The 10959-nt window shown below is 41.9% G+C and overlaps 1 protein-coding gene across 1 annotated transcript; it reads left to right on the forward strand.

Annotated features, from left to right (window-relative positions):
• Positions 1–789: 789 nt before the first annotated feature.
• Positions 790–9974, forward strand: LOC124594525 (balbiani ring protein 3-like). Its single transcript, XM_047132899.1, has 2 exons — positions 790–1635; positions 9861–9974. Exons 1-2 carry the CDS (start codon positions 790–792, stop codon positions 9972–9974), a joined length of 960 nt encoding a protein of 319 aa, XP_046988855.1.
• Positions 9975–10959: the final 985 nt, after the last annotated feature.

A 10959-nucleotide genomic window follows, 5' to 3' on the forward strand; every position in this document is an offset into this window, starting at 1 on the left:
CCCCCACGTCCGAAACTGCGTTTCCCCCCCACGTCCGAAACTGCGTTTCCCCCCCACGTCCGAAACTGCGTTTCCCCCCCACGTCCGAAACTGCGTTTCCCCCCCACGTCCGAAACTGCGTTTCCCCCCCACGTCCGAAACTGCGTTTCCCCCCCACGTCCGAAACTGCGTTTCCCCCCCACGTCCGAAACTGCGTTTCCCCCCCACGTCCGAAACTGCGTTTCCCCCCCACGTCCGAAACTGCGTTTCCCCCCCACGTCCGAAACTGCGTTTCCCCCCCACCTCCGTAACTGCGTTTCCCCCCTCCCCCCCTCTGTAACTGCGTTTCTCCAACATTTGGTGAACCCTTGATACCTCAGTCTACGTCCTACCAACAGATCCCTTCTTCTAGTCAAGTTGTGCCACAAAATTCTCTTCTCATATATTTGCGTTTTTTCCCATCTTTGCCTTCTTCCCGTGTGTGTTTGCCTTCTTCCCGTGTATGTTTGCCTTCTTCCCGTGTATGTTTGCCTTCTTCCCGTGTATGTTTGCCTTCTTCCCGAGTATGTTTGCCTTCTTCCCGAGTATGTTTGCATTCTTCCCGTGTTCGCGCAAAAATGGGAAAGGTGCAATTATGGAAGAAAGGCAAATAGGGGAGAAAGGCAAATACGGGAGAAGAGAAATTTGTGGCACAACTTGACTAAAAGAAGGAATTGGTTGGTAGGACAGTTGGTAGGACAGTCTGAAGCATCAAGGGTTCATGAAATGTGGGAGGAATGCAAGTGTGGGAGGAATGCAAGTGTGGGAGGAATGCAAGTGTGGGAGGAATGCAAGTGTGGGAGGAATGCAAGTGTGGGAGGAATGCAAGTGTGGGAGGAATGCAAGTGTGGGAGGAATGCAAGTGTGGGAGGAATGCAAGTGTGGGAGGAATGCAAGTGTGGGAGGAATGCAAGTGTGGGAGGAATGCAAGTGTGGGAGGAATGCAAGTGTGGGAGGAATGCAAGTGTGGGAGGAATGCAAGTGTGGGAGGAATGCAAGTGTGGGAGGAATGCAAGTGTGGGAGGAATGCAAGTGTGGGAGGAATGCAAGTGTGGGAGGAATGCAAGTGTGGGAGGAATGCAAGTGTGGGAGGAATGCAAGTGTGGGAGGAATGCAAGTGTGGGAGGAATGCAAGTGTGGGAGGAATGCAAGTGTGGGAGGAATGCAAGTGTGGGAGGAATGCAAGTGTGGGAGGAATGCAAGTGTGGGAGGAATGCAAGTGTGGGAGGAATGCAAGTGTGGGAGGAATGCAAGTGTGGGAGGAATGCAAGTGTGGGAGGAATGCAAGTGTGGGAGGAATGCAAGTGTGGGAGGAATGCAAGTGTGGGAGGAATGCAAGTGTGGGAGGAATGCAAGTGTGGGAGGAATGCAAGTGTGGGAGGAATGCAAGTGTGGGAGGAATGCAAGTGTGGGAGGAATGCAAGTGTGGGAGGAATGCAAGTGTGGGAGGAATGCAAGTGTGGGAGGAATGCAAGTGTGGGAGGAATGCAAGTGTGGGAGGAATGCAAGTGTGGGAGGAATGCAAGTGTGGGAGGAATGCAAGTGTGGGAGGAATGCAAGTGTGGGAGGAATGCAAGTGTGGGAGGAATGCAAGTGTGGGACGTGTATATTTCTATTGTCAGACCATAATTTATGAAAGATGTTTACATTCTATTAATAGGATTATGTAGGAATAATTAATTTGTCATGTTGGAAATAATTGTGTTAGCAGGGAATGTCTGCACCAAAGTAATGTAGACAAGAGACCACAAATTGATATAATTTTTTAAAAGGGCGGGAGAGACCGCGTATGGATACATTTTAAGAAAGAACGGAAATGACCGCGCATTGATAAATTTCTGTAATGGTAACAGGGATTGTCTGCACCAGACAGCATTGTTGGCGGGAGAGACCGCACTTTAGCGTTCGTAGAAGCCAGTAGTAACAGAGATGTGAAGCGAGTTGGTAGCAGGTCTGAAGCGAGAGGTTGAGAGTAGTGTGCTTGCCAGCCACCAGCTATGATTTACAAGAGATTATAAACGGATGTACAGAGACATCAACTAACTATTAGCATAAGAGGAACTAATATTATTGAATTATTTTCTTTGCGAAACTCATGACAACTGAAGATATGTTTGCACAATGTTAGTTGTAAGATTATTGTGAAAAGTAAGTCCCATTTGAACGTTTGTAAAATCATTTCATTACCAACAGTAAATATTTGAAGCGTTTTCAGAATATAATTAATTTTTGCCAGCAATGTTGCATTACTGATTATAATCCATCCCGAAAACCATCAACGTAATACTTTGCAAAAATTTTATTGTTGTCGAGGAAACTGTAACTATGAATTACGTTACTTCAGTCAAATTAACTAAAGAATAACGTCAGCTTTGCTAATAAGGAATAACGTCAGCTTTGGTAATAAATACAGCCACTTACTATGACAGCCCACCAGCAGTTAATAGAGTATAGAAAACCAGAGTAAGTATATTCATGTCGCAGTTCGATGTAGCAGTCAGATGGTGATCCAGTAACAGTAAAAAAGATAAGGAACAGTTTTGGGTTATTGCAGATAACTACTGAGGGCCACGACGACGACACATTTTATGTTTCGTCGAAATAATCAGAAAATCATGTTTAATAAGCAGCAATTAAATTTGTATGCGAAGATTGAGAAATAGAATAAATTACAAATGGAGGATTTCATTTGTTATTATTAAGCAAGAGATAGAAATCCTAAGGGAACGTTACATAGGTCATCGTAAAAGGGAAGGTTATCATTAACAAAAGAGATATTGAGGAGACGTGAAGGTTTCATTTGGCGACATCCAATCGGTAAGACTCTTTAGTGAATCTACTGTGAAAATGAATATACTGACTCTGACGATTGTATGAATAAGATAGTGTTAAGTGGCGCAACGCTTATACTAAACTGTATACCTTTAATTCACAGCCCATCGGCAATTCTGTTTGCTCTATTGATTCTGCGTTGAAAAGTGTTTGTTCAGTGTTGAATCCACTTTAAACAGTGGTATATTTTGTTGCGTGTGCTAATTATAGACAATGTCCCGCAGAATAATTACTCGTTCTCAAAGTGATAAAAGTGTAGAAAATACTGACGAGAAATTCTTTTCAGAAATAGACAGAAATAATAAGTGTGAAAAACCCGATAGTGAAACGTTAGGTGAACAAACATTCGAGAGCAGTAATAATATGGATTCTATTGACGAACAATCAACTTCAGAGACGCCATCTTATGAGACATTAGTGCAAAATAATTTGTTTTTAAATACAACAGACGCTACACAGCCACAAATTACGCGTAGCAGACACAATAGTTTCAGTAACGAAACCATTACAATGCAGTCAAACAGTGTGACTCCATTACATGCCGAAACAGATTCAAACGATACACAGCTACACAATCTCCGTAGCAGATACCACAGTTTTATTGACAAAAATTCCGAAACCACAGGAGAGGTGACATGATTACAATCGTCTGAGGATGTTCAAATGGACACAGATCCACAACCTTTAACAACGGATACAATTACACACAGAAGTCGATCCGAAACGAATCCAATAATGGCATTATTGCTACAAATGAGACAAGACATGAATCAAAACTTTAACAGAAGGGCACAAGAATCAGCAGACCTAAAAAAACGAAATAAAGGCAGAACGCACACACACAGATCAGAAATTAGACGAACTGTACCAAGATCTAAAACACGAAATCAAAGTAGAAATTCAAGCAGTCGCTGAAAAATCAAACCACGAATTACACGCCAAGATTCAAGAAATAACAGATAAACAAGAAGCGTTCGCGGTAAGCATACGAAAAACAATGACAGAGAACTTTTCTAAACAAAACGCTCATATTGATGAACGTTTTAACAGTCACACAGAAAACTGTTTGATAAGTCACCGCACACTGGTGCGATCGCAGAATAAAGAACGAAAAGAACTATCACAAACAATAAACAGCGACAGGACGACAAAAGAAAGTGTTTGCTTAGGGAAAAACTTACGTGGACAATCACATACACTCGATTTCGGAAGAAATCGAAACGGTTAAGGAGACAAATATTCAAATACGAGAGAGGCTCACGGAAATCCAATCACATACAATTGAGGTGAAAATTTCTACACACACTGAAATCCAGGATATTAGGGATAAATTAACAGAAGTTCTGACACTAACTGACAAACTGGAACACACACAAATCAATCAAGACGCAGAAAATTTGAAATCTGATTTTAAGAAAGTAACCAAAAGTAATGGTAAATTACGAAACGAATTGACAGAAAAGATTAACGAACTCACTACAAGAATAGACCTGTTAGACACTACCAATGACAGTAAATCAGATGACAGTACACCAATCTCAATTCAACAGATTTCTAATAGTAAAGATACGCAAATTACAAATGTGCAACAAACAATCGCAGACCTAGAATCACGTAATAATTTGTTACATCCGAAAATCAATTCTTTACAGCAAAGGATAGCTGACACACATGAAACAACTGCAATCAATTCTAACAGAACACACAACATTACGAGATGCCTCAGATGCACAATACATATAATGTCGGTAGACTTCAGAGTGTAAGAGATCTTAACCAGGCAGAAACACACACAAATTCATATTCACAACATTACGAAAATAATTACACACAAAGCATTTCCTTTCAGTGAGAAAGTTCAAACATTTAAAAACGACAGGACGCAAATACATCCACTGGACTGGATCCAACAATTCAATGCGGCACTCCCACCATCATGGCCAGTTCAACATAAGCTAGAATTTATTATTAGTTTTCTTGAAGGGGAACCAGCGAGAAGAATGCGATCAATTGCTAGACAGTAGAAGCATTCCAGGAAGCATTTCTAGCAGCATATTGGTCATATACCACACAGAGTAGCGTTAAAGATCTGCTAATTAATCTGTCAAATTTCGAGAATTCTACTTTCCCAACAACCACACAATTTTTCGAGTATATGGTTGAACAAAACCAATACCTCAATGAGCCATACAGTCAATCTGCATTAATACAGCTGTGTATTTCAAAACTACCCAGAGTATTAAAACTGTCATTATTAACAGGCCAGCAAAAGAACAGCGTGTACGCATTTAGACACATCCTGCAATTGCTAGAGGTACACCAGGCAGATTATGCGTTTGTTAATAAGAACTTTTCACGACATAACGCAAACCAGACAAACAGTACTAATTTTGAGCAAACACGATTTGGCAATGACAATCATAATAAACGCTTTCGCAGCGAAAATGAAAACTTTAATCGAGGATACACACAAGGTTTCAATGAAAAGCAGTATAATAACAATGTACATTACAATTCAAGACAACAACAAAGCCATCCAAATAACACGACACATATACGACAGGAAACGCCGAACCAGCTATGATTTACAAGAGATTATAACCGGATGTACAGTGACATCAACCAATTATTATCATAAGAGGAACTAATATTATTGAATTATTTCCTTTGCGAAACTCAATACAACTGAAGGTATGTTTGCGCAATGCTAATTGTAAGATAACTGTAAAAAGTAAATCCCCTTTGAACGTTACTAAAATCATTTCATTACCAACAGTAAATATTTGGAGCGTTTTCAGAATATAATTAATTTTTGCCAGCAATATTGCATTACTGATTATAATCAATCCCAAAAACCATCAGCATAAAATTTTGCAAAAATTTTATTGTCGAGAAAAACTGAAAAAATGAATTACGTTACTTCAGTCAAATTAACTAAAGAATAACGTCAGCCTTGCTAATAAAGAATGTCACCTTTGGTAATAAATACAGCCATTCATTATGACAGCCCACCAGCAGTTAATATAGTATAGTAAACCAGAGTAAGTATATTCATGTCGCAGTTCGATGTAGCAATCAGATGGCGATCCAGTAACAGTAAAAAAGGTAAAAACAGTTTTCGGTTATTGCAGATAACGACTGAGGGCCACGACGACGACACATTTTATATCAGAAAATAACTTTTAATAAGCAGCAATTAAATTTGTATGAGAAGATAAAGAGAATAAAATTCGAAGGGAAGATTTTATTTGCTCTTACTCTGCAAGAGATAGAAATACTAAGGGAAGGTTACATAGGTCTTTGTAAAAGGGAACATTATCATTAACAAGAGATATAGAGGAAAAGGGAAGGTTTCACCATATTTGCATTTTCCCATATTTCGAGAAACATCGTCCTACCAACCGACTCCTCCTTCTTGTCAAATTGTGCCACAAATTTCTCATCTCCCATATTTGCGTTATTCCCATATTTGCGTTATTCCCATATTTGCGTTATTCCCATATTTGCGTTATTCCCATATTTGCGTTATTCCCATATTTGCGTTATTCCCATATTTGCGTTATTCCCATACTTGCGTTATTCCCATACTTGCGTTATTCCCATACTTGCGTTATTCCCATACTTGCGTTATTCCCATACTTGCGTTATTCCCATACTTGCGTTATTCCCATACTTGCGTTATTCCCATATTTGCGTTATTCCCATATTTGCGTTATTCCCATATTTGCGTTATTCCCATATTTGCGTTATTCCCATATTTGCGTTATTCCCATATTTGCGTTATTCCCATATTTGCGTTATTCCCATATTTGCGTTATTCCCATATTTGCGTTATTCCCATATTTGCGTTATTCCCATATTTGCGTTATTCCCATATTTGCGTTATTCCCATATTTGCGTTATTCCCATATTTGCGTTATTCCCATATTTGCGTTATTCCCATATTTGCGTTATTCCCATATTTGCGTTATTCCCATATTTGCGTTATTCCCATATTTGCGTTATTCCCATATTTGCGTTATTCCCATATTTGCGTTATTCCCATATTTGCGTTTTTCCCATATTTGCGTTTTCCCCCGCGTCTGCGTTGGTCCCCCGCGCCTGCGCCTGGGCCCCCGCGCCTGCGCCTGGGCCCCCGCGCCTGCGCCTGGGCCCCCGCGCCTGCGCCTGGGCCCCCGCGCCTGCGCCCTCCCCATCTATGGGTTTTTCCCATGTATCTCCTACCAACTGAATCCTTCTTCAAGTCATGTTGCGCCACAAATTTTTCTTCTCCCATATTACCGTTTTTCCCATATTACCGTTTTTCCCATATTACCGTTTTTCCCATATTACCGTTTTTCCCATATTACCGTTTTTCCCATATTACCGTTTTTCCCATATTACCGTTTTTCCCATATTACCGTTTTTCCCATATTACCGTTTTTCCCATATTACCGTTTTTCCCATATTACCGTTTTTCCCATATTACCGTTTTTCCCATATTACCGTTTTTCCCATATTACCGTTTTTCCAATGTTTGCACTTTTCCCATGTTTGCACTTTTCCCATGTTTGCACTTTTCCCATGTTTGCACTTTTCCCATGTTTGCACTTTTCCCATGTATCTCCTACCAACCGAATCCTTCTTCTAGTCAAGGTGTTCCACATATTTCTCTTCTCCCTTATTTGCGTTTTTCCCATATTTGCTATTTTTCGCATATTTGCGCTTTTCGCATATTTGCGCTTTTCGCATATTTGCGCTTTTCGCATATTTGCGCTTTTCGCATATTTGCGCTTTTCGCATATTTGCGCTTTTCGCATACTTGCGCTTTTCGCATACTTGCGCTTTTCGCATACTTGCGCTTTTCGCATACTTGCGCTTTTCGCATACTTGCGCTTTTCGCATACTTGCGCTTTTCGCATACTTGCGCTTTTCGCATACTTGCGTTTTTCGCAAACTTGCGTTTTTCGCATACTTGCGTTTTTCGCATACTTGCGTTTTTCGCATACTTGCGTTTTTCGCATACTTGCGTTTTTCGCATACTTGCGTTTTTCGCATACTTGCGTTTTTCGCATACTTGCGTTTTTCGCATACTTGCGTTTGTGCCGTATTTGCGTTTGTGCCGTATTTGCGTTTGTGCCGTATTTGCGTTTGTGCCGTATTTGCGTTTGTGCCGTATTTGCGTTTGTGCCGTATTTGCGTTTGTGCCGTATTTGCGTTTGTGCCGTATTTGCGTTTGTGCCGTATTTGCGTTTGTGCCGTATTTGCGTTTGTGCCGTATTTGCGTTTGTGCCGTATTTGCGTTTGTGCCGTATTTGCGTTTGTGCCGTATTTGCGTTTGTGCCGTATTTGCGTTTGTGCCGTATTTGCGTTTGTGCCGTATTTGCGTTTGTGCCGTATTTGCGTTTGTGCCGTATTTGCGTTTGTGCCGTATTTGCGTTTGTGCCGTATTTGCGTTTGTGCCGTATTTGCGTTTTTCCCACATTTGCGTTTTTCCCACATTTGCGTTTTTCCCACATTTGCGTTTTTCCCACATTTGCGTTTTTCCCACATTTGCGTTTTTCCCACATTTGCGTTTTTCCCACATTTGCGTTTTTCCCACATTTGCGTTTTTCCCACATTTGCGTTTTTCCCACATTTGCGTTTTTCCCACTTTCGCGTTTTTCCCACATATCTCCCACCAACCGGATCCTTCTTCTAATCACGTTGTGCCTCAAATTACTCTTCTCCCATATTTATGTTTTTCCCATGGTTGCGTTTTTCCCATGGTTGCGTTTTTCCCATGGTTGCGTTTTTCCCATGGTTGCGTTTTTCCCATGGTTGCGTTTTTCCCATGGTTGCGTTTTTCCCATGGTTGCGTTTTTCCCATGGTTGCGTTTTTCCCATGGTTGCGTTTTTCCCATGGTTGCGTTTTTCCCATGGTTGCGTTTTTCCCATGGTTGCGTTTTTCCCATGGTTGCGTTTTTCCCATGGTTGCGTTTTTCCCATGGTTGCGTTTTTCCCATGGTTGCGTTTTTCCCATGGTTGCGTTTTTCCCATGGTTGCGTTTTTCCCATGGTTGCGTTTTTCCCATGGTTGCGTTTTTCCCATGGTTGCGTTTTTCCCATGGTTGCGTTTTTCCCATGGTTGCGTTTTTCCCATGGTTGCGTTTTTCCCATGGTTGCGTTTTTCCCATGGTTGCGTTTTTCCCATGGTTGCGTTTTTCCCATGGTTGCGTTTTTCCCATGGTTGCGTTTTTCCCATGGTTGCGTTTTTCCCATGGTTGCGTTTTTCCCATGGTTGCGTTTTTCCCATGGTTGCGTTTTTCCCATGGTTGCGTTTTTCCCATGGTTGCGTTTTTCCCATGGTTGCGTTTTTCCCATGGTTGCGTTTTTCCCATGGTTGCGTTTTTCCCATGGTTGCGTTTTTCCCATGGTTGCGTTTTTCCCATGGTTGCGTTTTTCCCAAGGTTGCGTTTTTCCCACGGTTGCGTTTTTCCCACGGTTGCGTTTTTCCCACGGTTGCGTTTTTCCCACGGTTGCGTTTTTCCCACGGTTGCGTTTTTCCCACGGTTGCGTTTTTCCCACGGTTGCGTTTTTCCCACGGTTGCGTTTTTCCCACGGTTGCGTTTTTCCCACGGTTGCGTTTTTCCCACGGTTGCGTTTTTCCCACGGTTGCGTTTTTCCCACGGTTGCGTTTTTCCCACGGTTGCGTTTTTCCCACGGTTGCGTTTTTCCCACGGTTGGGTTTTTCCCACGGTTGGGTTTTTCCCACGGTTGGGTTTTTCCCACGGTTGGGTTTTTCCCACGGTTGGGTTTTTCCCACGGTTGGGTTTTTCCCACGGTTGGGTTTTTCCCACAATTGGGTTTTTCCTGCGTTTGCGTCTTTCCCGCGTTTGCGTTTTTCCGATGTTCAGTTTCTCCCATATGTCTCCTACCAATCGTCTCATCAACCGAATCCTTCTTCTAGTCAAGTTGTGCCACAAATTTCTCTTCTCCCGTATTTTCGTTTCTCCCGTATTGCGCTTCTCCCGTATTGCGCTTCTCCCGCAGTGGCGCCTCTGCCGCAGTGGCGCCTCTGCCGCAGTGGCGCCTCTGCCGCAGTGGCGCCTCTGCCGCAGTGGCGCCTCTGCCGCAGTGGCGCCTCTGCCGCGTTTCTTCTTCTAGTCGATTTGTGCCACTAATTTCTCGTCTGCCATATTTGAATTTTTCAGATATTTTCGTTTTTCTCATATTGGGGTTTTTCACACATTGGGGTTTTTCACACATTGGGGTTTTTCACACATTGGGGTTTTTCACACATTGGGGTTTTTCACACATTGGGGTTTTTCACATTTTTGCTTTTCTCCAATAGTTGCGTTTATCCCATATTTGCGTTGCGTTTTTCCTATTTCTGCGTTTTTCCCATATTTTCATTAGGTTTGTCCCATATTTGCCTTTTTCCCGTATCTGCGTCTGTCCAGTATCTGCGGCCTGACATTTAAATATGTACTCGATGTTAACAAATGTTTCTTCTTCAGAAGCACTTTCCTTGCCATTGCCATTGTACATTTTATATCCTCTCTACGTCGACCTTCAACAGTTATTTTGCTCCCCAGATAGAAAACCTCATTTAATACTTTAAGCCTCTCAATTCCTAATCCCATACCCTCAGTATCACCCGATTTAACTCGACTACAATCTATTTTCCTCGTTTTGCTTTTGTTGATGTTCATCTTATATCCTCCTTTCAACACCCTGTCCATTCCATTCAGCTGCTCTTCCAGGTCCTTTGCTTACTGACAGAATTAGGTAACTGGCGAACTTCAAAGCTATTATTTGTTCTATGTGAATTTTAATTCCTACTCTAAAGTTTTCTTTTTTTTTTCCTTCACTACTTGCTCAATATACAGATTGAACAGCATCAGGGACAGGCTACAACCCTGTCTCACTCCCTTCCCAACCGCTGCTTCCCTTTCATGCCCCTTGACTCTTATAACTGCCATCTGCTTGCTGTACAAATTGTAAATAGCCTTTCGCTCCCTGTATTTTACCCCTGCCACCTTCAGAATTTGAAAGAGAGTATTCGTCAACATTGTCAAAAGCTTTCTCTAAGTCTACAAATGCTAGAAACGTAGGTTTGCCTTTTCTTAATCTTTCTTCTAAGATAAGT

This window comes from Schistocerca americana, chromosome 2, assembly GCF_021461395.2.
Source record: "Schistocerca americana isolate TAMUIC-IGC-003095 chromosome 2, iqSchAmer2.1, whole genome shotgun sequence".
Taxonomy (NCBI): domain Eukaryota; kingdom Metazoa; phylum Arthropoda; class Insecta; order Orthoptera; family Acrididae; genus Schistocerca; species Schistocerca americana.

Excerpts from the sequence above, each read along its gene's own strand:
- LOC124594525 (XM_047132899.1), top strand. The coding sequence starts at position 790 with ATGCAAGTGTGGGAGGAATGCAAGTGTGGGAGGAATGCAAGTGTGGGA. Across the intron at positions 1,636-9,860 it reads GGGACGTGTATATTTCTATT|TGGCGCCTCTGCCGCAGTGG; the intron begins GTCAGACCATAA and ends CTTCTCCCGCAG.